The sequence below is a fragment of the Phacochoerus africanus genome, chromosome 2, assembly GCF_016906955.1.
Source record: "Phacochoerus africanus isolate WHEZ1 chromosome 2, ROS_Pafr_v1, whole genome shotgun sequence".
NCBI lineage: Eukaryota > Metazoa > Chordata > Mammalia > Artiodactyla > Suidae > Phacochoerus > Phacochoerus africanus.
The window spans coordinates 19,035,912-19,063,361 of record NC_062545.1 but is presented as its reverse complement, the minus strand read 5'-3'; the positions used below and the strand labels follow the sequence as shown (position 1 = coordinate 19,063,361).

At 41.3% G+C, this 27,450-nt stretch overlaps 1 protein-coding gene across 1 annotated transcript; it reads left to right on the top strand.

Moving 5' to 3' along the window:
- The first annotated feature begins 3,952 nt into the window (after nt 1-3,952).
- RAB32 (RAB32, member RAS oncogene family) lies at nt 3,953-27,191 on the top strand. The gene is made up of 3 exons (XM_047769990.1): nt 3,953-4,427; nt 21,198-21,475; nt 26,023-27,191. The coding sequence occupies exons 1-3, from the start codon at nt 4,172-4,174 to the stop codon at nt 26,167-26,169; spliced, it is 681 nt and encodes a 226-aa protein (XP_047625946.1). The 5' UTR covers nt 3,953-4,171; the 3' UTR covers nt 26,170-27,191.
- Nucleotides 27,192-27,450: the final 259 nt, after the last annotated feature.

Genomic DNA, 27,450 nt, shown 5'->3' with positions numbered 1-27,450 from the left:
TCTATATCTATATTACCATAATCATGTAAGATGTTAACAACAGAGAAAAATGGTTTGAGGTATAGAGGACGATACTATCTTTGAACTTTTTTGTAAACCTAATACTATTCTAAAATGAAAAGTTTATTAAAATAACTTAATGGGGATATGTTGAAAACTTTCAAAAACTGGTTTGCTTCTTTCCATTTTTAGTCAAAATTTTATTGGCAGTTCTAGCCAGTGAAACAAAATATGAAAAACAAGATGTATAAGCAATGAAAATAAGAAAAAACAATATGTGTCTATACATAGAAAAAAAATTCTATAAAATTTTAGAATTATGAAGGTCATCGAAACTAAATTCATTCTACACAAATCAATTTTATTTTTATCTTTATATGCTGACTACATACAAGTCAAAACCTCTTCATATGACTGAATGATATTAAGGCCTATATAAATGATAGATATATTTTGTCAATATTTTTGAAGATTCAATTTTTTTTCTCCTCAAATTGATCTATGGACTCAATGCAATTCAACAAAAGTGGCAGAAGGCACTTTTGTGAGCACTGAGATGCTGACTGTAAGATTTGTATCTAAATGCAAAGGAACAAGATTGGCTATAAGAAACTTGAAAAAAGAATGACAAAATGAGAGGTTTTGATTTGCCAGAAAAGAAGACTTGTTATAAAGCTACAGTAATTAAACCAGGGAGTTCCCGTCATGGCTCAGTGGTTAATGAATCCAACTACGAACCATGAGGTTTTGGGTTCGATTCCTGGCCTTGCTCAGTGGGTTAAGGATCCAGTGTTGCTGTGAGCTGTGGTGTAGGTTATAGATGCAGCTCAGATCCCGCATTGCTGTGGTTGTGACATAGGCCAGCATCTACAGCTCTGATTCTACCCCAGCCTAGGAACTTCCACATGCTGAGGGTATGGCCCTAAAAAGACAAAAAAACAAAAAAACAAAAACAAAACCCCAAAAAACTAAGATAGCAACACAGAAGAATGCAAAAAGGATGGTCTTTTCAATAAATAATCCTGGGTTCATTGGTTACCTACATGGTAAACCAGTGAAACTTGACTTGTCCTTTCAATGTTTCCTTTAGGGTAGACCTGCTGATTAGTGCGGCTTTTATTATTCATTCAATAATTACTTGCTAAATGGTGTTTTTTCTATTTTATTCATAAAATGTATAACTCTTTGAAATTAGTTCATGTATTTAATTATTTTTTAATTATCTATGCTGTTTCCAGTATAGTATAAAGTGCTTGAGATCAAGAATCTTCCTATTCTGCTCATAGCACCATACCTGGAATATCTAGAACATTTCCCAGCACAGTGGGAAAATTTAATAAATGAATGTGTGAATCTTCCAGAGAAAGGTAGATAATCTCTTGATCTAGCCCTTGAATGATGAATTTACTTGGGAGACCCTGGGGTGGGATAAAAGTTTGGAATATATTCCAGTTGGGGGGCATAGCAAGTACAGAAGATCAACAAATGTGTGAGAGAATATCTCAGGGTGACTTTTTAAATGGGACATCCCTATACGTGGTAAAAGGAAATGTCTGTTTAAGGAGTTCCTTTGCAGCACAGCAGGCTAAGGATCTGGCATTATCACTGCTGCAGCTTAGGTCACTGCTGTGGCATAGGTTCCATCCCTGGCCCAGGAACTTCCACAGGCTGCAGGGGTGGAAAACTAAACAAAACCCAGATTTTAGGGATTCAGTCAGAAGTCTCAGATTATTTGCATTTTTTTTTCATTTTATGTATGAAAAAAACTCATTTCCCCACCAAAATTGGTCACGGTTCTAAGATTTGTTCATTCTCCCCACCCAACTCTCACCCTTTTCCAATTTAGGGCTGCACAAGCAGATGCTGTTCTGCTTACTTACATTACTTGGCATTACTTATATCAGTACTTGAAGTCAAGTGTGTGAGTCATGCTCGTCTAGGTGTTTTTGTTTCGGATTTTTTTTTTTTTTTTAATACAGCTTTCTGGGATATCCTTCTAAAAGATTAAAAGAGAATGTCTGGGTAAATTAGACAGCTAGTTCCCCAGGTGTCTTAGTCAGCTCTGGCTGATACAGCAAATTACCATCTACTGAGCAGCTTAAACAATAATTTATTTCTCACGGTTCTTGAATTGGGGAAGTTCAAGATTAAGGCTCTAGCAGATTCAATGTCTGGCCAGACCTACTCCCTGGCTCATAGGCCACTGTCTTCTTGCTGTGTCCACATTTGGTGGAAGGAGCAGCAAGCTTGCTGAAGTCCCTTTTCTAAGAACACTAGTCTCATGCATGAAAGCTCTACTTTCATGCCCTCTGGAAGGCCCATCTCTTAATACCATCATATTGGGGCAGGGGACACAAAACTTTCAGATTTGGAGGGGACACATTCAGTCCCAAACATCAAGTGGAGTCAGGTACAAAGCAAATGTGGGAACTACTGATTTCTAATCTAAACCCTTGCTAATCAAAGTGTTGTCCACCAATGGCATTCACTGGGAATTGATTTGAAATTGGAAATCTCAGACCGCATCCAACATGTACTTAATCTCTTTTACAAGACCCTAGGCGATTCATACGAATTTTAAGTTTGAGAAGCAGTAGTGATGATCCAAACTACCATGCTCCCAAACCCACAGCATGAGCATCACCTAGGAACTTGTTTGAAATGCAGATTATCTGGCTCCACCCCAGATCTACTGAACCAGAACCTCTCTGGAGGTGGGCCTCGGGTGTAACACTCAAATTTAAGAACCACCAGATCCAAGATATTACCCTGCCTTTAGCTGGGACCATGTGTGAATTTCAATTCTATTCCTAATGCCAGCGGAAATCTAGGAGAGTTAAAAGCAGCAACAACAACAACAACAAAAAACTCATACAAGTCTATGGTAATATGTACCTATGGAACAAGATGTTGCATTTATGGCAGTAATTGGCAGATTTCCTCTTTCCCCAAGCTGGAGGCATATTGGAAGGTTTCTCTAGTCGAGTGAACATAAAAGCCATAAGCTGGTTGGTCATAAAATGTTTTTAGAGACATATCCATGATTTTTCAATAGCTATTCTACTAAAGGTTTTACTCCCACTTTGACTTCTAAATTTTAAAACGCCTCCACCTCTGAAAAACATTTTTCATGATTGTCAGAGTGAGGATAGGGCGGGCAGCCGCTCTGGTTTATTTAAGGAAGCTACCGCAGCGTAACAGCTCCAGGTGTTTCTAAATATTTTGAGGGAGGGCAACCCTCGATTTTATAAACACAGCAGGCGAAGTCAGGCTTCCTGCCTTTCTTTTTGAAAGTAAAAGCCCTCGATGCTACCAACTATTTTTCAATCAATTCTTAGGATCTATCTCAGAGAGTCTCTACCACCTAAACACTTTAAAAAGGCTTTTGCGGTTTGTTGGGGACGTAAAATAAGATCGTTTAGAGACCTCGCGTTGTCTTCCTCAGACTCACTCCTTTATTTATACAAGATCGGTATCAGAACTTGGTCAAGTTCAGAGTAGGTCGCCCACCTTTCGCACTTCTAAAAGTGGGCAGCTGGAGGTCCATCAAGCAAATGATATACAAGCGTTAAACTCCCTCAGGGCAGAGCCAGGAAAGGAAGCTGATTCCCAGGCCAGCACCTTCCCGGCTGGGGCCGCTCCCTGGACGACCACCTCTCGCCCTGCGCGCCCCGCCGGCTGGCTTTCACCGCTCGATTCGGTGGCCTGGGCACTTTTACCCGCCGACCTTGACCCGCCCGGGCTCCGGGCCCGCTCGCCATCGGCCCCGGGTTCTCGGCTTCCGCGAGGCCAGCAGGGGGCGGCCGAGCTCAGCGCCGCCCCGAGGAGAAGGGAACCCCGGGGAGAGGAAGTGCCCCGCGTCCTGGCCCGGCCCACCCGCAGCGCAGCGCAGGCGGCGGGTAGCGGCCTCCTCGCCGGGACCTCCCCCGCCAGGCCAGCCCCCGGCCCTTTCCCCGCCCCCCGCGTCTGCCCGCGGCGGCGGGTTCCAGGTCCTGTGACCGGTCAGGCGGTGCGGCGGCGCGGCGAGGAGGACGGCCGGCCTCGGGGAAGTTTCGACGGCCGGCAGGGGCTCCGAGGGCGCCGCGGGGAGGTTTCGGCCGGGTGGGGGCCCCGGCGCGGAGCCCGAGCTCGCCGAGGACGGCCGGCCGGCTGAGCGGGGCCGGGCACGCTCATGGCGGGCGGCGGAGCTGGGGACCCCGGCCAGGGGGCGGCGGCGGCGGCCGCCGCGGCGCCCGAGACCCGCGAGCACCTCTTCAAGGTGCTGGTCATCGGCGAACTCGGCGTGGGCAAGACCAGCATCATCAAGCGCTACGTCCACCAGCTCTTCTCCCAGCACTACCGGGCCACCATCGGGGTGGACTTCGCCCTCAAGGTCCTCAATTGGGACAGCAGGACGCTAGTGCGTCTGCAGCTGTGGGACATCGCGGGTAAGCGGGTGGCGCGAGCCGCGGACGGAGACCCCGAGGCAGGGGGGCGGCGGCCTCCGGGCAGGGGGCGCGCGCCGGGATTCCCAGCCGTCGGTTGGGAGCCAGGGCCTTTCGGCCGGCTCCTTTTGCCCTCCTTTCTAACTCTGTCCTCAGCCTGAACTCGCCTGCCTGTCTCTGTTTAGAAGAAAGGGACGAAATCACTTAGAAAGATGGAAGGGGTTGTCCTGTGGCCTCCAGTGAGATCAGGAGAGTGGAACGGGCAGTAGAAGTTGAAGAATTTAAAAGCAGGACAAAATAAATACATGGTAAATGAATAACCCTGGTTAGATGCCTCAGCTCAGTCTGTGGATCGCTCTCTAGTTTTTTGCGCGTCGGCCCCGCTACTCCGGCCGTCACTTGACCAGGGGTGGGTGGGCAGCCATGGGGGCTTGTCCTGAAGTTTTAACTCTGAATCTTGACCAGGAAAAGTGAGGGGAGAGGACTGGCTCCTTGTTAGCTTTAACATTTCACAGTTAAGAGCTGAGGTTCTGAGGGGTTGAATAGCTTACCCAAAGTTACACACCTAGTCACACTTAGTTAGTAACACAACCCAAACTAGAAATTCTCGCAGGTTCCTTTTCAGGTTTTCAGTCACCCACCTTGGGTCTGAGACTCTTTATTTGAGTAAAATCCCATTCCTCATATATCATGCTTTCACTCCAAAGGCAGGCCACCCAGGAGCAGATTTGGGAATGCTCTCTTGAAACCTCACTTCCTCCCTTCTCCGCCAACCTTAACTCCGCACCTGCCTCCCCTCCCCCCAGTATTTGGCATTTGCTTTCCCTTGTCATTTTGGAGCATAATACCTCTCTGCTGGGGGGAGGTGCATATTCTTCTTGCACTAACATATGAAAACTTGAACTTTGGCTGGTGTGTGGGGTGGGATGTGCGCCTTTAAAAAGATGTTAACTTTCAGTGGTTCAGTGGTTATCCATGGTAAGAAGCTCAGTCTGCAATAGGTGTCTGTTCAGTGGTTATCCATGGTTAAGAAGCTCAGTCTGCAGTAGGTGCCTGTATGGGAGCATGTCAGGGCTGGCGAGGCTATCCTTCCTCCAGATGCATAAACTGCGGCAGGTAGAAGATGTGGTCGCTCAGCTGGTAGCAGAGTTGCAGGGATACAGGTCGTCTGCTGGGTTCTGCTCTTTTCATCAACAGCGTATTACATGTGGGCAAGTATTGAGGAAGCTTTATTTAAGAATAGGCCTTTTGCCTCAGATGTGGAAATAAATTTAGGTATGGCAGTCCCTCAGAGGATAATCAGCCTTTGGCTCAACTTTTTTTTTTTTTGGTCACGGAAAACCAAAAGTTCGTTTGAAAAGTCATCTTTTGAAGCCAGAGGCTTCTTTCGAAACACTTCCTGCTTTTTCACAGAGTGCTTATGAACGCAGTATTGCTTCTTGACAAAGTCATGGATTCTAAAGGTTGCCTTGCCACGAGATAAGTCATTCTCCTGGAATGGAGCTGTGAATGTCTGTGAAGATGATTTTAAATCCTGGCCTAGGAGGATTGTTGACTTTGCCTTATTCTTCATGTAGAATAATGTGGCATTTAGCAATTAAATTATGATTGGGCCCTATGATTTTACTGCAGGTAAATAAAGGATTTTTATGGCACAGTTGTGTTTTTAAGTTTCAAGGAGAAATCTTATATTTGGAGACTTGGGAAAGCAAAAGCATGAGTAAGAGTTTTCTCTTGGGGTATCATCCCTTTTTTCATCCTTCTTAAACAGACCTCTTCTGCCAGGAAAGGGACGTATTCAATCTTTACCAGACTCTGGGACATAGGCCTAGATGGAATAGCCTTGCATTTTTGCCCAAGTCCAAACCGTGAGCTTTTCCAGGAAGGAAAGCAGACCTTTAAGATTGCTAGAAAGGATTCCTGGGGATTAGGTACCATTCTGCAAGCACACACCAGCAATGAACAAGATTAGAGGTAAACTTATGAGATGATTGGAAATTAATAGACTCATAAATAAGGTTTTCAGAGATGGAGTCTTAATCTATAATAAACTGAGAGTAAAAATAACATGGGTTTAAGTTAAGGTTTAGGGAGCTGCATCATTAACTACGTTTAATTTGAATATTTGTGCTACTAGTGAATCCTAGCTCATACTATTTGAGTTAAATAGTAATGATATAATGAAGGCAGACTGAAGCCTGCTCCAAAGAGTTCCCCAACGGCCAAACATATTTGCCTTATGTACTAATAAAGTTGAATCATATTTAATTCTCAGAGGAGGGAGATATTCCTTGATTGCAAAATAGTAGGTGGGTGGGTCACTTGATGTGACTAACTGAAGGTGTGGTGTTAATTGTTAATTTTTTGTTTGTTAGCTTTAGAGATGGGAGAGGTGGCAAAGAAATAAAAAGTCCCTGTATTTGAGAGCTTTGGCAAGTGTGACAGGCAGGAGTTATCCAAATGTTTTCTATAAAGGTGGCCACGAAGTTTAAGCTGAACTCTTCGAATTGAGAGCCATGGTGACTGTGGGGTATAGGCTTTACAAATCCTTAAGCTACTCAAAAGAGTGTAGCTTTAAAATACAGATGCAATTTATACCATCTTGTGTTAGACAATTGCTGTCTTTTACTTCATATCTGCTTTAAGACTGCTGCTCAACACTCAACTGAAATATAGTAAAATATTGAAGTCGATAAAATTTTAAAGAGTTTAATAAATGCATACTAAATTAGGATGCAGCATCTCATCTTCCTTTAACACATATTACAGATGAAGTAGTGTTTGGCTCACTACTTATTATAAACTTATTAGCAAGCAGAGAGTTTTCCGCTTGAATGGCTGGTCTAGGCTAACTTTTTTTTTTTAAGTTTTCCATTTACATCTAATGAAATTTAGTCTTCAGGTATTCATTGAAGGGATATGCTTTTGTATGGGGAGGCAGGATTTTATCTCTGCTCTCTTTGAGCTTTCAGCTGGGCTTGAGAACTAATTTAATGTACGATTAATAGGAGAAATTTATTTAATCTAAATTTTACGTGACATAGGAGCCCTCATAAGGAAAGGAAGACACCCCCCCCCCCCCCCCGCAAAGTAGTAAAACCTAAATGTCTTTATACTAGGTTGAACAAAGAGAGGTAGTTGTAGAAAAAAACCACCCTCTGTGGAGAGGCTAAAAGAAGAGTAATTTTAACAACATCTGTTTGTGAAGAATTCTCTCGGCTTGACTCCCCATCTCTGAATGACAGGAGTGTTTCCTTACTCCCAGTCTAAGGAGGACATCTTTCACATGAGGGTTTTATCTTCTGAGTTAAGGAAGAAAAGGGGGAAATGAGAGCACCATCTGTGCACTTTGTGTTTTTTAAGTGCCTTTAGTTCAAACAATTCTTAGGCCAAAGAGGCATTTTTGGGAGGGTGGCCTTTTCTACTACTTTCACTTTTTAGGATCAAAATTTCTTTATAAAAATCTGAGTAATACCCCTTTAGGCCAAAGAACAAGTCAGGCACAATGTATCCTGAGATTCATGTCACTGTTGTTTATCAGAGCATCAAATGCATGCTTGGAAGACACTATAAATTATATAAACCATACTTAGATTCACTTTTTGTTTTTTTGATTCCCATCCAGAAATAGAATGGTGTCTTGATTTCCTTGCTCTATCTTGCATATTGGCAGTTACGTTACCTTGTGGTCTCTGCTTGTCTTCTTTTGTAGCCCTACAACTCTTTATGAGCAAGAATCTGGAATATTATTTCTCATGCTTTCTTGACCTTCAAAGTATCTGTCAGTCAGGGATTATTAATACTCAAGTTTCTTCTAAATAGAAAGAAGCGATGCTTTGAGGAGTTAGTCTCTATTATTTGTCATCTCTGTCTTAAACACTGAGTACTGCAACAGCTCTCTTAGGGCTTCCCGGTGGCCAGTGATTTAATATCTCACTTAAACGGACCTAAAGAAAATCTTGATATCCATCTGACTCTTGTATCGTCTTGCTATCTTCACCTTGCTCTGGCTCAGTTTCTGTGCTCGATTACAACAAGCAATGCTTCACATCTTTCCTCTTTGTGAGTTCTGGCATACCTCTGGGGGCCTCAGCCTGGACTGTGCTTTCATAATTGCCCAGGCAGGAATTTCAGCGTAACAGCATATTTGTGTTATCACATGCGAAAATTCCTCTGATAATGATATGCCTGTTGCCCTCTTTTTTTTTTTTTTTTTTTTTTTTAATTCGTGACTGTTCTATGTTGCCTCATTTAGTGCACGGAAGCTGAAGAGTGTTCAGGTTAGAGGGAGAGATAACCCGGTGTTGATAAGAAGTACCAAAACTTGGCTCCCCACCAATTGCCTAATCATTCTACTGTTTGAACTGGATTATAGGCTTTTAGAGCCCCCATGGTTTAAATATAGAAATGTGTGATAAGTTGAGAAAGAACACACAGGTAATCCATGGGCCTATGCAGAGATAGGTCTCCTGTCTCTGAACTATGACAGTAAGCTTCTAATGGTAGAGTGGATTTTTGGTTCACTGGTTTCAGAACAGTAGCATAAATTCTTGTCTAAATTTGCAAATGTTCTGGTCACCCCTAGTTTAGAGCATATGACTTATATTTGATACCCATTGTAATAATTACCATCTCTTTATGTTATCAATCCAGAATTTCCAGTTCTTACACTTAATCATGAAGCACAGTATTTCCAAGGTAGACACTTTTTGATTGGCTGTGTCTTTTTTTTTTTTTAATTGTGCATTTTGAAAGACTATTTCCAAACTGTGGACTTTCCTGAGCTGTTTTATTGGTATGGTTGCAGAGCTTACCTTGGAAAAGCAAGATCAGAATTAAAGATGTGTGTCTGGTCTGCTCTGTGATCTCACTGATTAAGCCCGTATGCCATGCATTATGCTAGAGGTATGGCGTCATGTTCACATATATTTTATTTTTTATTTTTTTTATTTTTTTGTCTTTTTGTTGTTGTTGTTGTTGTTGTTGTTGCTATTTCTTGGGCCGCTCCCGCGGCATATGGAGGTTCCCAGGCTAGGGGTCGAATCGGAGCTGTAGCCACCGGCCCACGCCAGAGCCACAGCAACGCGGGATCCGAGCCGCGTCTGCAACCTACACCACAGCTCACGGCAACGCCGGATCATTAACCCACTGAGCAAGGGCAGGGACCGAACCAGCAACGTCATGGTTCCCAGTCGGATTCGTTAACCACCGTGCCACAACGGGAACTCCATAAATTTATTTTATTTTAACTTTTTTTGGTCTTTTTAGGGCCGCACCTGCAGCATATGGAGGTTCCCAGGCTAGGGGTCTAATTGGAGCTGTAGCCGACGGCCTAAACCAGAGGCACAGCAATGGTGGATCCGAGCCACATCTGCAACCTACACCTCAACTCATGGCAACGCCAGATCCTTAACCCACTGAGCAAGGCCAGGGATTGAACCTGCAACCTCATGGTTCCTAGTCAGATTCATTAACCATTGAGCCATGAGGGGAACTCCTCACATATATTTTAGGAGAAATTTTATCTATCATGTATATGTTATTCTGACCTTCCAGGTTTCTTAAGCTTACAGTATGTATATTTTGATGATCTTTACTCTCTTTTATTTGTTTATTTTTTAATTTTTTAAATTTTTTGTCTTTTTGTCCTTTTTTAGGGCTGCACCCGCAGCACATGACAGGTCCCAGGCTAGGGGTCTAATCGGAGCTGTAGCCGCTGGCCTACACCACAGCTCACAGCAATGCTGAATCCTTAACCCACTGAGGGAGGCCGGGGATCAAACCTGCAACCTCATGGTTCTTAGTTGGTTTCCTTTCCGCTGTGCCACGATGGGAACTCCCTTACTCCCTTTTAAAATGAACTCAAGATGTTATTTTTACTCAAGTATGATGAGACCAACACATCAGGAGACAATTGCAATTGAAAGAAATCAATTATTATGCATAGTTCCCAAGAGGAGGGGCCATCCACACCCTGAGGGACCACATAGGGAAGTACCAGGAGCTGGGAGAAAGCAAAGCAAGGGCTAGAGCTGTTTTGTGGTTTTCACAGGAAATAATGGACAAGGCAGCATAGGCAGGTGGAGCAAGTTTAGGATTGGGTAGTTTGAAAGATTTCAGTGGGCTCTGGGTTAGAGGGACCGTCCCCGGGTGTCTAGTTCCTGGCCGTGGGGTGACTCTGGGCAGGAGGATGGATAGGGTCCTGGACTGCAGGAGCCTGGAAAAAGAAAGCAGGGAGAGGGTAAGGACTCAGGATTGGATGGTTTGTATATCAAAGACGTGCTCTCAGCACGTTGTCCGCTCTCTCTGAGAACTAGCTAACCCCGTGGAAGGGGCAGTCCCTCTTCTGGTCCACAGGGCCCTAAGAGGTCAAAGCATCATAAAATGCAGAAAGCAAAAAACATGGGTAATGCCTATTTCTAGGCACTTATTAAAACAGGTCGAGAGATGAGAGAAAGCACTCTTCCAGAGAAGAAAACTTTAAAGGCCTTTAGATTTGGAGCCCAGGAATAGCATATCCTCAAAATAGTGAGGATTTCACACTTAATCAACACTTAGGTAATGGAGAGTGGGCTCAGGCGACACGTTTCACGTTGTATTATGGTTGTAGAGATCTTCTCTTGGATGGTGAAGAAAGTGCTGACATATGTGGGGAGATTGCTGTAGGGTGAGATAAAAGATCAAGAAAAAGTGCTTTGGAATTCTTAATCATATTTTCAAAAGAGCTTTTTGCACTTTTTGCAGTCGAGGAGTCTAGAAACATGTGGTTTCTCCACTCATATTTTGAGAGAGACAAGCCACATAAAGATAAATGGAGAACACGGGTTTAGTTTACGGCTCTCTGGTGGTCTTTCTCACTGACAGATGATCTTACATTCAGCTCTTCCCCATTCTTTTCACTCACTTCTATCCAGATATTTTCCTTAAGCATCTCCTGTAGTGATTTTTGATTGCTTTGACATTAAGCTAAATAAATATATTGGGATGTTTACTGTGATTATATGGAACTTCCTCTGTCAGACTCATCTGAAGTGCTTAAAAATGCAGATTCTTTAGCATCAGCTATAAGCAGATTTGTCTTTGTCAGACATCCCCAAACATCATCGTTTAACAGGAGAGAAGTTAAAGTCTCTCACCTCGTGTAGGTCTGTGGTTGGGCAGTCCAAGGCTGGCGAGCAGAACCGTAAAGTCTTCCTGGACAAAAGCAAAGGTTTTACCACTCTGCTCTTCCCTGGCCGTTGTCTTTGCAGCCCAATCAAATGCACACACCTTGTTGCAAGGGCAGCAAGGAAATCTAGGGCTTCTTTTGTTTGCTTTTAAATTGGACCCATTGCTTCCTCAAGTCCAGTTCTGTGAGGGGAAATTGGAGAGGCAGCTAGTGGTCTTCCATGCTTACTGAGCTGGAATTCCAGGAGGTAAAGCCTGGAGATATGTAATTCTCCAAGCACCGTGTGTGATCTGCTTTATGCTCAAGTTGCGAACAGCTGCTCTGCCTTAGCCTGCCCCCCACCACTGCCCCCGACCCAAACCATCCTCTCTCTGCGCACAAGGAGTCTCCACTTGCCAGGACAAGCCTGCTGCTCGCCATGCTCCCTCACCCTCCCCTCCTGGCCCTTAAGTCCCTGTCCTTTTGGCATCACCTGCTCCTTATCTTTGTGACTGTCTCAAGAGGTGGTATACGGAGGCAAGATAAATTTCAGGACAGAAATGACACAGGTCTTGCTCTCCCTGAACACTTTACTCAAGGAAGGAAAATGCCGTATCTTTAACGTTTAAAACTATTATGACTTTGGACACAAACCAAAAAGATATTTTGATCTTATTCCCTCCTTTAAATTGATTAAAGTCAGCTGTTCTTTTGCAGTCGCCACCTAAATACCACAAAAGCCCAGTCGTCTTACATGAGCAAAAAGACCCAGAGTCTGGATTGGCCTGTATCTGGGAATAGGTAATTTTGAAGACGATTTAGTGTTACTGCTGCTACCATCTCAAAAGCCGTCTGTTTTCATTTTAGTTTAAAAAATTTTTTTTGTATTCAGTTTTGTTACTCTTTTGTTACAGGTTTCATCTCAATCTCAAAAAGTGGTGCTATGAACACAAAAATGGTGCTTTGTACATGATTTAAATAGCACCTTGCCTCTTTTCCTTTATAGCTTATTTTTCCAAGTGGAAGTATATTTCTAAGTGTAGGCATGGAATCCCACAGTTAGGAACTTTTGGTCATTGACCTTCTCACATAGTAACAGTTAACATATATCAAGAGCTGGGGAGTTCCCGTTGTGGCGCAGCAGGAATGAATCCGATCTGTATCCATGAGGATATAGGTTTGATCCCTTGCTCAGTGGGTCAGTGATCCAGCATTGCCATGAGCTGTGGTGTAGGTTGCAGACGTGGCTTGGATCTGGCATGGCTGTGGCTGTGGTGTAGCCTGGGAACCTCCATATGCCGCGGGTGTGGTCCTACAAAGCAAAAAAGAAAAAAAAACAAACAAAAACCAAAAGCTGTTTTCTGGTTTCTGTGACTCAGTTTACTTTTATTCTCATTTCACTTAAGATCATCTGTAGAAATGGGACTGTAACTGTAAACTGAGACTCAGGTAGGTTAAGGGCTTTTCCTCGAGGTTTGTACACATATAACCTGCAGAGTTAGGGCACAGATCCAGGTATTTCTGACTCCAAAGGTCTCATGTTATATTACCTTCCTCTCATCTACATATGATAAGAAGGAAAACCAGCTAAAGCAAAGGTATTGTGTAAAATCATGTGATTCTTTTTACCTTTTTCGAGGTACAGTATTAACATATGAAATTTAGTGTATCAAATCCAGATTCAGATGATGCTAATTTGATGCATTATCTTTTAAATTTGTTTTATCTGAGGATAACACAGCCACTGTTTTATGGAAAATCTTGCAAGCCAGTTGGGGGAAAATGGGCAACTAACGATAGGGTCTGTTTTTAATTACACTGTTTTATTGGTTAGTATTATGGTAGTTGTTTAATATGTGTTCTTTTCTTCTAACAATGCCTATAATTCTATCACGTTAAATATTTAGGTGTAATTCTGGGGCCCATTTATAAGGCACGTTTAGTAATAAAGTAGTAGTATAATGAGTCATGAACTAGATGCCCTAAAAATAACCTGTGTGGCTACAAATTCTAGCCTCTTACATATGAAATCTAAGACCCATTATGATATCACTTTATTACCCGTATCAAGCTATAAACATTTTTAGTGGATAGGTAATTATCCTTCTAGAACCAATGACTGGACTTAAATTTTGACTGGGTCTTGATCTGTTACTCACCAACCACACAAACTTGTTAGAAGTGCATTATCTCTGAGATGCATACTGAAATTTAAGGATTTGTTTTTAAAGGACTTTATATGCACGAACTAGAACTATACATTTTCACCCAATCACCTTGAGCAAGAATATGTAGCTCGGTGATTCTTAGTGGATGGGAGAAGATAAGCATTTATAATTGGAAAGCTAAGCACCAATTGTCCTATTGCTTTGATTTGTTTTTCCTTGTGTAATTTATGTTTTGAATTTCAAATAACATTAAGAGACATTTAGATTATTTATCAAATGGAAGCATAAACATAAAATTTTGAGATAAACATTAAAAAAAAAACAAACAAAACCAGTGATGAAAATCATAAGAGAAGCTCCCTGGCCTGTGTTTCTGATAAAAGTTCAAAATGCAATACTTTCCTTTTCAAATTTGAGAGGAAATGCTTTGCCTTTGAAATTTTCCATGACCTTTCCTTTCCTAAAGAGTTAAGGCATACTGTTTTTTGGTTTTTCTTTTCCTTAATTGGGATACACATTCTTGGCAAATGTATTAAGTTGTGGCCCCTCCTTTTCAAAGTCATTGGTCTTGGATACTCCAAATATCAGATAAACATTTGAATCCTTTTGCCAACATTTGTACTTTAAGTTTCATCCCTCTGGAATGTACGAAGTTGTGCATCTTTAAATATCTCTGTGCCGAGATGACTAGCACTGTGCTCTTTTTTTCCCGTTCTCATTGCCAAGATGTCTAGTTATAATCAAGGTTCCTTCTTCTAGAGAAGGAAATAACACATCTTTTTAAAGGAGGACACATTTTAGGGTTATTTGGAATATGCAGGCAATGTGCCCACAGTGATATGGATGAAAAACTGTCCCTAGATTTTTTTCCTGCACCCAGTCCTTGCCCCTCATGGAACACAAACCAGGGGCGTTCAGCATGGCAGGAATTTCCTGCTTTTATTTATGTACTTGGGGAAAGTAAAATCCTCAAATAATATTTCTTGAACTAAATTTAAAATGGTTGATTGGCTACCCCTCAGAGTATTTTTTTGCTGTTATTCTTTTTTTTTTGGGGGGGGGCTGCACCCGAGGCATATGGAAGTTCCCAGGCTAGAGGTTGAATTGGTGCTGTAGCTGTCCACCTACACCACAGCCACAGCAATGCCAGATCCAAGCCACATCTGTGACCTACACCACAGCTCACAGCAACGCTGGATCCTTAACCCACTGAGCGAGGCCAGGATCAAACCTATGTCCTCATGGATGCTTGTCAGATCTGCTGAGCCATGATGGGAACGCCCCCCCTCAGAGTGTTTTTAATATTCTTTTCTAAAATAAGAAAAAGAAAAATCTCCAAGATTCTGTGGGAGTCTAATGGAATTCTAGCCTGGACATGCAAGTCTTTCCCACTAGTTTGATCCTCACCCCTTTCTTAAACCCAGGTAGGCCTGCTCCTGAGGTGCTGGGAAAGGGGAAGTAGGAAAAAGCATGTTTCTCCCGCTGTGACTCAGAGCAGCACTGCTGGGAAATTGCCTCCAGTGGTTAAATTTGAGCCTCGTAGTCCACTGGTGGCTAGTATGGTTCTGACTAAGCTGACCGCTCCTATGGGCGTGCAACCCGAAAGGCACAGTATGGAAATCAAGAAGTAAAGAGATGTATGAAGTTATACTTTCATGATGAGTAAACATTTGAATGGAGTTTCTTGATAACGTATCTTTCAAAAAGACTAGTAAGATTAGCTTACATCCCTCAATGAGTACCTTAATATGCTCTTTGTATCTCTGAATACACCTCACACATCATGGTATCACTTGGTCTGTTTCCTCAAATGGACTGGGAGGTTCTTAGGCTCGTATTCATCCTTTTATTATTTTCACCAATATCTAGCCCAGTGCCTGGTACACAGGAAGAACCTAATACATATTTTTTAGTTGAGGTCAGATCTAGATATGAGAGATAAAATGGTATTTGGGAGTTACCAGTCAAGAGAGACTGGGTTATGTTGGGGTGCCAACACCATTCAAATGATGATTTTCTCACTTTCTGCATTTTCATGGTGGGGGGAGGAACGTGAGGGTGACTTCTCATTGGATGCACTTGTGCCATCTAATACTATCATCTCAAAGTTAGGGTTCAAGTCTTGGTGCTGCGGGACGAGAACACTGTCAGCTGAGGAGTTCTGCTTGGAAGCCACACTTCTGTTCACTGTCACTGGCCAGGATGAGTCCATGGACACTACTGATTTAGCAGAGGCCCAGCAGTGTGCTCCTCCATGTATTTAGAAATAGAGGAGAATGGAATATTCATGAACGTGAGTTTTATTTTCCACTGGAATCCTTTGTTTTAGACAGTAACGAGGGACTAGCTAAAATTACCCAAGGGAAAACTGAAACCAAGATATAGGCTGCCACTCTTCCTCTAGTAGCAAAGTTTACTTGACTTTCCAGTTTAACAGCTGAAAGAACTTAGCAAATCTATGCATTTAAACCTTTACAACAACATAGTTAAAACTAGGTTTTACGTCTTTAGTTTTTTGGAGAACAATTCTTAATTTTATGTCAAGATTATCATTTGAAACAAATTCATCCTCTCTTCTTCCACTCCCTAATTAAACTTCATTTGCTTTAGAAACTTGTGTTTTTTACTTGTTTTTATCTCTGAAGCACAAGTGAATTACCTCTGAATTTTTTTTTTTTTTAAGAAGAGGCCATGAATTTAGTAAAATATGAAGTGTATTTTATTCTTTTGGAAAATAAGCTATTTCCCTAAATGCAGAGACCTGACCTTTTGACACTGAGTCATTTACATTTGCTGTCTGGACTTGGTGGCTGCAGAATCTTCAGAAGATCATTATAACATTAGAGTTATAATACAGAAACCTAAAATATGAGAGCTGGGAGGGACTTTGATGATCCCTAAAGATCTCTAAAGACAACTGGATGATTTAGGCGGAGTCGTTTCCTGGGAGAGCTTGACTGTTGGGAGCTTGATGCTTGATTCTCTAGTACAGCTGTTCTTTCCTCTGCAAAGTACAAGGTCCAGCACATAACCAGCGAATAATTTAAGGCTTTGCCGTGTGTAATGGCACCAGTTAAAAAGGAAAACTCAGGCTTTCATCATGCAATAAGTTTATTGGGCACTTAATAATAATAATAATACTTAGCTAATATTTGTTCGGTGTTTACTGTGGACTTTATGTTTTATCCTCTTTGAACTTGAACCACAGCCTACATGCAGAGAGACCTTAAGTATATTCCTCCATGAACTTTATGTACCACCTCCAGTTCAAGGTATAGACCGTTTTAACCCCCTAGAACAGTAATCATTAAACTTTTTCTGTAAAGTTCCTGCTCAAAATTATTTTAGGTTTTGTGAGCCATTTACTCTTTGTTGCACCTATTCAACCCTGCCATTATAGAATGAAAACAGGCATCTAATACATGGACAGATGAGGGTGACTTCCTTCCAATAAAACTTTACCGAGCTGGATTTGACCATGAGCTATATGGTTTGCCAAACTCAGCCCCAAAAATCTCCTGGGCAGACATTTTACATTCAACCTTCCCAGTGACCATGTGTGGTAGGTATTATTTTTTTACAGCTTTACTGTGATATAGTTAAACATACAGTAAAATGTACAGTTTCATAAGTTTTGACGTATGTATACACTTGTGAAACATTCTTGTTATCAAGATTGCAAACGTGGTCCTCACCCCCAAACTACTTCCTCTTGCTCTTTAGTAATCCATCCCTCTGCCTTGCCCAAGGCAATCCCTGATCTGCTTTCTCTTGCAGTAGCACTATAGTTTTTAACTTTTTTGAATTCAGTCTAAGTGGACTCATAGTATTCCCTATTCCCTCCTTGGCCTGGCTTTTTGGACTCAGCATAATTACTTTGCGATTCATCCATGTTGTCACTTGTATCCATAGTTTGTTCCTTTCCTTTCTAGTGTTGAGTTGTATTCCATTGTATGATACATCATAGTTTATTCATTACTGTGTGAATAGACTTTTGGATTGCTTCCAGTTTGGGAGTATTAAAAATAAAGCTGATTAAGCATTCACAAACATGCCTTAGTGTAGACACAAATTTTTGTTTTGTTTGCAAATACGTAGGAGTGAAATAGGTTGGTTGTATGGTAGGTATATGTTTACATTCTTAAGAAGCTATCAAATTGCTTCCCAAAGTGGTTGTACTATTTTATATTATTCTCACCAGCACAGTATATTGGAGCTCCAGCTGCTCCACATCTTCACCAGCACTTGGTATAATCTGACTTTTTATTTATAGCCATTCTTTTCGGTGTAAAGGATCAGCTTGTGGTGATTTAAATTTGCATTTCCCCAATGACTAATAATTTTGAGCATCATTTCTTGTGCATATTTGTCACTATATAAGTTCTTTGGTAAAGTGTTCCAATCTTTTTTTGCTTTAATTTTTTTTAATCTTTTTATCTTTGTACTTGGAGTTTTGCGAGCTTTTTATATTCTGAGTACAAGTTTTTTTAATCAGACATAGGCTCTGTAATTTTTTCTCCCGGCTTCTGCCTTTACTTTTCCTTTGCTTAGCAGTGTAATTAGCACTGTTTTGATTTGTCATATATGGTAGTTGTTAGAAAGAACACTCCCCGATGTTGAGACTCTCGGCGAGTTTTGAATCCGAGCCTTGGAACCTAAGGATATTGATATTCTAAGACACAAGGTCCTCCTCAAAAATGCCTTGTCATATACATTCCTGGTTTTCTTTTTTTCTTTTTTTTTCTTTTTTTTTTTGTCTTTTTGCTATTTCTTTGGGCCGCTCCCGCGGCATATGGAGGTTCCCAGGCTAGGGGTCTAATCGGAGCTGTAGCCACCGGCCTACGCCAGAGCCACAGCAATGCAGGATCCGAGCCGCGTCTGCAACCTACACCACAGCCCACGGCAACGCCGGATCGTTAACCCACTGAGCAAGGGCAGGGATAGAACCCGCAACCTCATGGTTCCTAGTCGGATTCGTTAACCACTGTGCCACGACGGGAACGCCTTCCTGGTTTTCTTAGTCTTTAACCAGAAAGTTTATATAAATACAGACTTGAATTTGTTTTAGCATGATTGGTAGAAAGAAATATTTGGGGAGATTTATAAATGATTCTGTGAATCAAACAAAAGTCACTAGAGTTTAATAGCTCTTTATAACTTCTGGATTTCTATACTTTTACTAGTTTGGCAGCCTGCCATCTTTTCTAAATTAAAGGGCGTTTGGGGTTGGTGGATGCAAACTGTTTAACATTTGGAATGGTTGGGGAATGGGTGGGCAATGGAGCCCACTGTGCAACAGGGAACTGTATGTGATTGGGTGACATTGCTATACAAAAGAAATTGAAGAAATGTAAATCAACTATACTTTAAATTAAAAAAAAAAACAAAGGAATACTTTCTTGTAATCTAGACTTAGTGAGACTCATTTCTCTTATTGCTCTAGTCATTTCATATATAATAATTAAAATTCAGAAAAAGTGAAAATCAGTAGTAGTGTATACTCTCCAGGTAAAATTGAAGTCGGAACCACTTGAATACATCCTCACAGTGTTTACAAAATAGTGATACTGACTTTGAGCAGTTGGTCCCGCCTCTGTGAGCATGCCCTGTATGATAACTAAATGTATGTTTGTGGAAAATAGTGCAATGCTAACTTTTTATAAATGTCAGCATGGGTGATTGAATAAGCTAAATCATGGGCTAGTTAGATTTACTCTGCCAATAAAATATGACCATGATAGTGGGATGTCTCATGTGACCATTTGTTATAATAAAATTCAGAACTGTGAACTATCATAATACAATTTTAGGCAAGGCCCCTGTGAAGAGTCATCAAAACCAAATGACCTTTGTTTATCCATTTACGCTTGACTGTTGTATTCTTCTTCCATTATCCTGTTAAGCAATATCTAAACTTGTACGATGGCACAGAATTTGGAGGAGAAAACATTAATGTGGGGTGTAGCTTTGCATTTGCTACTGCTAATAAAATATAGGTTAAGCTTGCTTTTCATCATATGCTTTAGTAGGAAAGTATTCTGTCACAGAGGATGTTTCTATCATTGGACAAAGAGTTATACATTTTAGACTGTGGAGTAAGTCAGAAAGAGAAAGACAAATACCACTTATATGTGGAATCTAAAATATGGCACAAATGAACCTATTTGCAGAACAGAAACAGACTCACAGACATAGAGAACAGACTTGTGGTTGCCAAGGGGGAGGAGGGGGGAGGAGGATGGACGGGGAGTTTGAGGTTGGCAGATGCAAACTATTCCATTTAGAAGGGATAAGCAGTGGGGTCCTACTGTGGAGCTCAGGGAACTATATCCAGTCTCTAGGGATAGAACATCTTGAAAGACAGTATAAGAAAAAGAATGTATATGTTTGTATGCCTGGGTCACTATGCTGTGCAGCAGAAATTGACACAACACTGTATATCAACTATAATCTAGTGAAAAATAAATTTAGATTTGCAGTGATTGCCAGTCATTTTTCCTCAGCACTTTCCTCAGTAATTTGACAGCCCGAAGGTATGAGCTTTAGAAGGCAGGACAGCTCTAAGATAGTGCAGAGTGGCTGGCATATTTCCATGTCCGTGTGCGAGTCAGAGGACCCGCGTCTGCTCCTATCTTCTTTGGTCAGTGCCACTGGAATCCTGGCCAAGCAGCCTTTTGCGTGTTTTTCCATCTGTCAGATGAAGATAAGGGTTCTTCTCATGTCAGAGATTAGTACAAAATCAGATCGTAAGAGAAAGCTTTGTGAGGTCCTATATGGTATATTAAAACAGTGCATTTTTCCCCAAAGTATTTAACATGTTAAATGATTTAACAAGTGCAGTGATATCTGAAGAACTCTGCAGTTGATCTCTTTGAATGACACAACCAGTCGTACCACCTTGTTCTAACACAGTTGCATGTCTGCCTTCTTAGAGGAGAGCAGTCTTGCATGTTGAGTCAAAAGTGGGTTTGGCTGAAGATGTGCGGAGTTAAGAGCAGGAGCTCCTTTATCTCATGTCCAGTCCCAATCTCTCTGGCTAGCATTTTACCCACCACACTTATCTTCTTCCTGCAAGTCTCATTTTCTCTATTCTCGTCTCTTCCCTCCACTCCCAGCTTCCTCTTTTCCTTTAGTACTTCTTTTCTCTTAGACCAAGGGGAGTGAAGGGGGCAGGTGATGGACCCCATAGCTTTACAAACTGTCACCTTGATGTTTAAGGGAATGTGGTGTGTGTGCACAGACATAAGACAAGGCAGCCGGCTGCTCAGACCACATGATCAGCCACTCCTGCTTTGCGGGTCATGGTTCCATGTGTGTTTCCTTAATCCCGCCAGTTTGTGTTGCTATGGAATGGCAGGTATGTGTTTACAGCATTATTTCTAGGATCAAAAGGTTATATCTAAATATAGACTCTTGTCTGAATTATAAGCTTTTAATCTCTTACTGTATTGTTTCCAGGACAGGAACGGTTTGGCAACATGACCCGAGTATATTACAAAGAAGCTGTTGGTGCTTTGGTCGTCTTTGATATATCGAGAGGCTCCACGTTTGAAGCCGTTTTAAAATGGAAAAATGATCTGGACAGTAAAGTCCACCTTCCAAACGGCAGCCCTATTCCTGCTGTTCTCTTAGCTAACAAGTGTGACCAGAAAAAGGACAGTGGCCAGAATCCTTCTCAGATGGACCAGTTCTGCAAAGAACATGGCTTTACTGGATGGTTTGAAACCTCTGCAAAGGTGAGCTGTGCTTTGCATTTATATCTGCTCTTCTGTTAACTTGTAAATCTGAACTGCTGCTATAAAGTGTTTAGATGGATGTACTGGCATGGTTTTTGGAAGCTTAGAAAAAAAGTGATGTGTAGCATGGATATGTTATAGCTTCTTGCAGTCAGCAGCAGGAATGCTTTCAGAACTGGCTAGTGGGGAGGTGGATAGAAGGGCAGATTTTACATGAAAGTAAGAATGAGTATTATTAGAGCAAAGCACAAATGACTTTTTCTGTGAGTTTGAGTCCTTAAAGGAAGTACTTTTCATGCAGCTGGAGTTTGTGGGCTATGAGGTACAAGCACAAGTCAAGCACAGGGATTTTCGATGTGCATAGGGACATAGATGTCCCTAGTGAAGGTGTGGGTCACGTGCAGGACTAACAGAGACAAGCAACAGGTCAGAGAAAGGCATTCAGGTGATGTTTGAAGAGTTTTTTTAGATCAAATGTGTATGAAAGAATTTGATCAAGAGGAAAGTATCCACATTTGTGACATACTTTTCAATGAAAATAGAGAATTTTTTCTTTCATGCAGTTATAAGACGCTGGATAAAATGTTTTTGAAAAAAACGAAAAAGTTGGGTGTTGAAAACCTTAATGGGCTAGATATGCAAGGAAGCAAAAGTGAAAATCCCAAGCACAAGGTATTGCATGGGAGGGGCCTTATTTGTGTGCACTGGAAGTTTCACTTTAGAGGGTGGATGAGAAAATATTGGTGAGACTCTGTGATGACAAACTCAAAACCATAAATGTGGCATAATCTTTTTTTTTTTTTTGTCTTTTATCTTTTTAGGGCCGCACCCTCGGCCTATGGAGGTTCCCAGGCTAGGGGTCTAATTGGCGCTATAGCTGCCGGCCTACACCAGAGCCACAGCAACACCAGATCTGAGCCGTGTCTGCGACCTACACCACATCTCACCGCAATGCCGGATCCTTAACCCACTGAGCGAGGCCAGGGATCGAACCCACAACCTCATAGTTCCTAGTCAGATTCGTTTCCACTGTGCCACGATGGGAACTCCGATGTGGTATAATCTTAACGCAATTCCAGCTTTTAAATATGCCTTCTGTGATTTTCTTGCACATATCAAAAAAAAAAATGCAAACCTGCATTGTTCCTCTAAAGCACCCACTTATTACCAGGTTACTTTTAGCTTTACCAGAAACCTGCTCTAAAAGTGGAAGATGATTTGCTGCCACTGATGATCAGAATAATGAAAGCAACACTATAGGAAATGACACAGAAAGCACTCTGAAAATATTGTGATGGTGGGGTCATTGGAAAAAATAGTGTCTACTGGAGGCAGAAGTATTTACTCCTAAGCCGAAGGCTATTTGTTTAAATAAATATATCCTACTATTTTAAAAATTTAGTTTCATAAATAAAAAGTAGCGGTATCAGAGAGATGAATCCCATAGGAGCTGCACAAGCACTTAGCCAAAGAGTAAGGAAAAGATTACAGAAGGTAAGCTTTTTATGAAAACACTGACTCTGGAAGCCAAGCTCTCTGTCTGCTCTCTGCACCTATCAAGGGATTTGCTTTACTTCCCAGCTTTGTTGGAAAAACATTAGTGGCATGTGTAAATGTTTACTAGAGCATGAGATTTGATGAAGAAGATGAATGTATTACAGTTAAAATTTCCTCTTTTGGAATTCCTGTTGTGGCTCAGTGGGTTAAGAACCCAACATAATGTCCATACGGATGCAGGTTTGATCCCTGGCCTCACTCAGTGGGATAAGAATCTGGCGTTGCTGCAAACTGTAGCACAGGTCACAGATGCAGCTCAGATCTAGTGTTGCTGTGGCTGTGGTGTAGGCTGGCAGCTACAGCTCCGAGTCAGCGCCTAGCCTGGGAACCTTTATATGCCATAGGTGTGCTGCAAAAATAAAAAAAAAAAAAAAAGAAAGTTCCTCTTTGTGCTTCATTTGAATTAATCAATCAAGTAATAAATCCAAATTTCTCCCCAAAATCTAGAAGGAAGATTCATAAGCAGTAGTATCATGTGACCTGTAGCCTGAGACTGTTTCAGCTTCATTATATTTATAAGACATGCAGGGTTGCATGTAGAGGTGAAAAGGAAAATGTATGTTTTGTGCTTTCCTATGAATATATTAGAAATAATCTGCTGAATTTCCTTAATGGTAAACCAGGAGTGTTTCAAGAAAATAATGATAATATAAAATTTAGGTTAAAATATTTAGTCAAGGCTTAAAGTACTGGCCGAGTGTTGCTAATACCTATGCTCCTGAGCTGGCAGGCAGCTAACTTCAAATCTGATTTCTGCTTGAATTCTAGTGATCTGAATCCTAATAGGTGTACGGCCAAAAGCAAGTTTAAATTCATGCACTTTATCTTTTCACCTTTGTAGCAAATAATGGATTTCCAGTAAGAGAATGTGTGACTACACGGCAGTATGGGAATTTCTATTCTAATCAATAACAATTAAATGTAGTTAGAGAACATTATAATTATTTGGTATAATGGGGATGGTGAGGACTGAGTGACACTTAGGCATTTAAAAATCAATACTGGAATTAAAGTTAATGCCTGTCTTGGGAGTGAAGGTAAAAATGCTTGTATTGGTGCTAGAAAAGACACCTAAATAAATAGGAGAGGGCTTGCAGGTTTCTCACCATCTGAGAAGGGTATGACGGATAAGAGAGAAGGCTAGAATAAACCTAGTGGTATTGGATTGGAATTGGCGAGGTCAGTATGGACTTAATGTTTTATATATCTTTATAAAATCCTGTGTTTTATGCATGCACACACCCATCATGTTACATGCAGAGTGATAAACATAGAAGTAGAACCCATGTGTACATGGATACATGCGTATATTTACCAGGTCTGTCTGCTGAAAAGGTTCAGAAGCAATGACGCCAAAGAACCAATGAACTTACCAAGTCCTCAGAATTTGATTTTTAAATACTTTATCTAATAAAAAGAACTGGGGCTCCCTAGAGAAATGACCGATTCCAGGACTAGTGGCACACAGAAAGTAAAGATGTGCCAGAGATACTTTGTGACGCCAGAAACTGAGTGAACACTCACAAAGCGATGGAGACGTGTCAAAGATACAGGAGCCTGCTTCTGGGAGCTCCAGATTTGCAGACAGTTTGAGCAAAAAAATATGTAATCCATAGAATAAAATAATAATCCATAACATGAATAAACAAGTAAATAAATGGGAGAGAAGAGAAAGCTCTTCCTAACTGTAAAATTCCAACTAATAAATGGAGAAGGAATGATGGAAATATGAAGCCATTAAACACAACAACAGTAATGTTTGGGAGAAGAATTAATTGATGCTAAAGTGAGTGGGGAAAGCTATGGTGAAAAGCAGGTGTTCACATACTTGTACTTACTAAGTATAAAGTGAAAAATAGTAACTTTTCACTGGAGAAGCCTGGCAGATATGCCTTCTTCAAAAAAGGGCACATCACTTATATCTTATTCCTGCCAGCAACACGTGACTTAAATTTAATGATGAGGAAACATTAAACAGATCCAAACTGAGGGATATTCTCTGGCCAGTTATCTCCAAGAGTGTCAAGGTCTTGAAAGGCAAGGAGACTGAGGACCCGTTCCAGATTTAAGGAGACCACAGAGACAGGACACGAAATACAGCTGCCCACCTGGATCAGAAACAGAACTATGAGACAGGTGGTGAAATCTGAACAAGGCTGCTAACTCTATGCTGGCACACCACCATCACCTCCTTTCCTGATTTTGATAGTTGACCTCTGGTTACCTAAGATGCTAATGTTTATGGAAGATGGGTGAAGAGAATTTTTACTATTTTTATAGTATTTTTATAAATCTGAAATTATTTTAAAATGAAAAGTTAAGTGCTTTAAAAAAGAAGCACAGTTTTGGCTACATTACTTATTGTATAGTTAATGACAGTTTATGGATCAGCCACACAAATGTGATAGGTAGTGATTCCTTAGAGCATCCTTAATGGACATCACGCCTACAGCATTGTTTCAGCTCAATTTGTGCATGTCAACGAAAAGTCATAACTTATACTCAGAGGTGGGGAAGTGACTTGATGCCTTATCACCTTTTAATGTGGTTTGAGCCCTTTAACATTTTTTTTTCCACAATGTATCGTGAATACTTGAAGGAGATGTTCAGGGCAGGATTTTTTTAATCTCTGTGCTTTCACTTATGTGGCTGGCACCCTAGAGCAGGATGAAGATTCATTTTCAACCATGGAGATAGTTCACTGAACCTCAGGGGCGGAAGTTTAAAGCATTAAAAAAACAAAAACAAAAACACAAAACAGGAACATCAGAAAGCGTGATCCTTTGTAAAAAGAAGTGGGTTCCACAGTCACAGTACTGAGTATAGCATTGAACTTGTAGCAAACACCTTAGTATTGGAGCAGAAGATGGAGTTGGTGTCCTTTTAATGTCCCCTCTGACAAAGTTTCCTAGTGCCTGTTAATACTCTTCATGCTTCCTTCTAAGAATTAGTCCTGAGAATTGATCCTCGTCCTCATTTCTGCACTGCAGGATAACATAAACATAGATGAAGCAGCCCGGTTCCTAGTGGAGAACATTCTTGCAAACCACCAAAGCTTCCCCAGTGAAGAAAACGATGGCAGAATTAAACTGGATGAGGAGACCATGAAAAAAGAGAACAAGTCCCAGTGTTGCTGACTTGGCTTCTGCTTCTCTCCTGCGGACGCAGCCTGACTTGGTTGGAAGCACATTCCTGGATCGCAGTGGCGGATGTGCTGCTGTGTGAACCTTCCCGGGGCTGTGCCTTAAAATGACAAGGGTGGCAGAGAGCTTGCAGAGAAAGGGGACACTGGTGAAGGAGCCCAGCTCTACACCTTCACACAGGAACACTTAGGCTTCCGTTGCTGTTGCAATCTTATCCAGGATAATGTTTACGTCCTTTTTAGCATCTTTTGAAATGACAGTTCCTCAGGATTTGTTAAGATTTACGTTTCAGTGTGAACACTGAGGTGGTAATAAAACTCTCCCTGCATCGGTGATAAAGCTCTCTAACTTCACGAGTCTGTCTTTTTGACTCCGTATCTCATCCTATCTTTTTTTTTTTCCCACTCTCACTTTTGAGGGAGGATTTTAGACTCTGTTAGCCAAGGAAAGCTGGGACGTTCCCATTTCGTGTTTTGTGTGTTTGTTTTGCCTAGTCAAAACTTTGGTACGTCACATAAAGTTGTTAACTTCGAATCTTTGAATACTGTAATTTCAGTAGTGCTAGCTAGTGTGGCATGTGGTTCTTCCTCTCAAATCCATTAAAGTGTCCTGCCTAATGATTCAGGAAGTGCTCACACCACACTGGTATTCTGATCTGGTTGCTTCCAGTTGGAAACAGTATATGCAAACATTTCTTCTTCTCTCTCCCTGTCCTGTTCTCTCCTCTCTTCTTCCTGTGTGTTTATGTTTCTAACTGAGGGCCTGATTGATATTACTGCTTCAGTTCTAAAGAGAGCTAGTCTTCAAACCTCTAATAATAATGGTCAAGGAGAACATTTATTTCAAAACATATACAATTAAATAGATTTCCTATAGTATGCATTGTGAAAGGAACTGAGTCCGGTGGTTCTATACAAGGTTTTGAAGTATTGTACCCAAAAAACTTAAAGCAGGTTCATGATATTTGTATTCTCATTTAACCCAATTAAGGGAAAGAATAAATATTTTGACTGAAACTTTTGTTTTGAATTCATGTCATTCTAGAAATGTTAACATGGGGTATACTTTTCTAACTTAGAAAAAATTGTGTCTGTTCCCTTTTGCCTTTTTTTTTTTTTTTTGCTTTTTAGGGCTGCATATGGAAGTTCTCAGGCTGGGGTCACACGGGAGCTGCAGCTGCTGGCCTGCACCACAGCCACAGCAATTCGGGATCTGAGCCTTGTCTACGACCTACACCACAGCTCACAACAACACCAGATCCTTAACCCACTGAGC

What these genes read in the sequence shown, in the direction of transcription:
- RAB32 (XM_047769990.1), top strand. Translation starts at nt 4,172, where the DNA reads ATGGCGGGCGGCGGAGCTGGGGACCCCGGCCAGGGGGCGGCGGCGGCG. An exon ending in GCAGCTGTGGGACATCGCGG is followed by an intron (nt 4,428 to 21,197) that starts GTAAGCGGGTGG and finishes TATTGTTTCCAG; the next exon opens with GACAGGAACGGTTTGGCAAC. An exon ending in GGTTTGAAACCTCTGCAAAG is followed by an intron (nt 21,476 to 26,022) that starts GTGAGCTGTGCT and finishes TCTGCACTGCAG; the next exon opens with GATAACATAAACATAGATGA.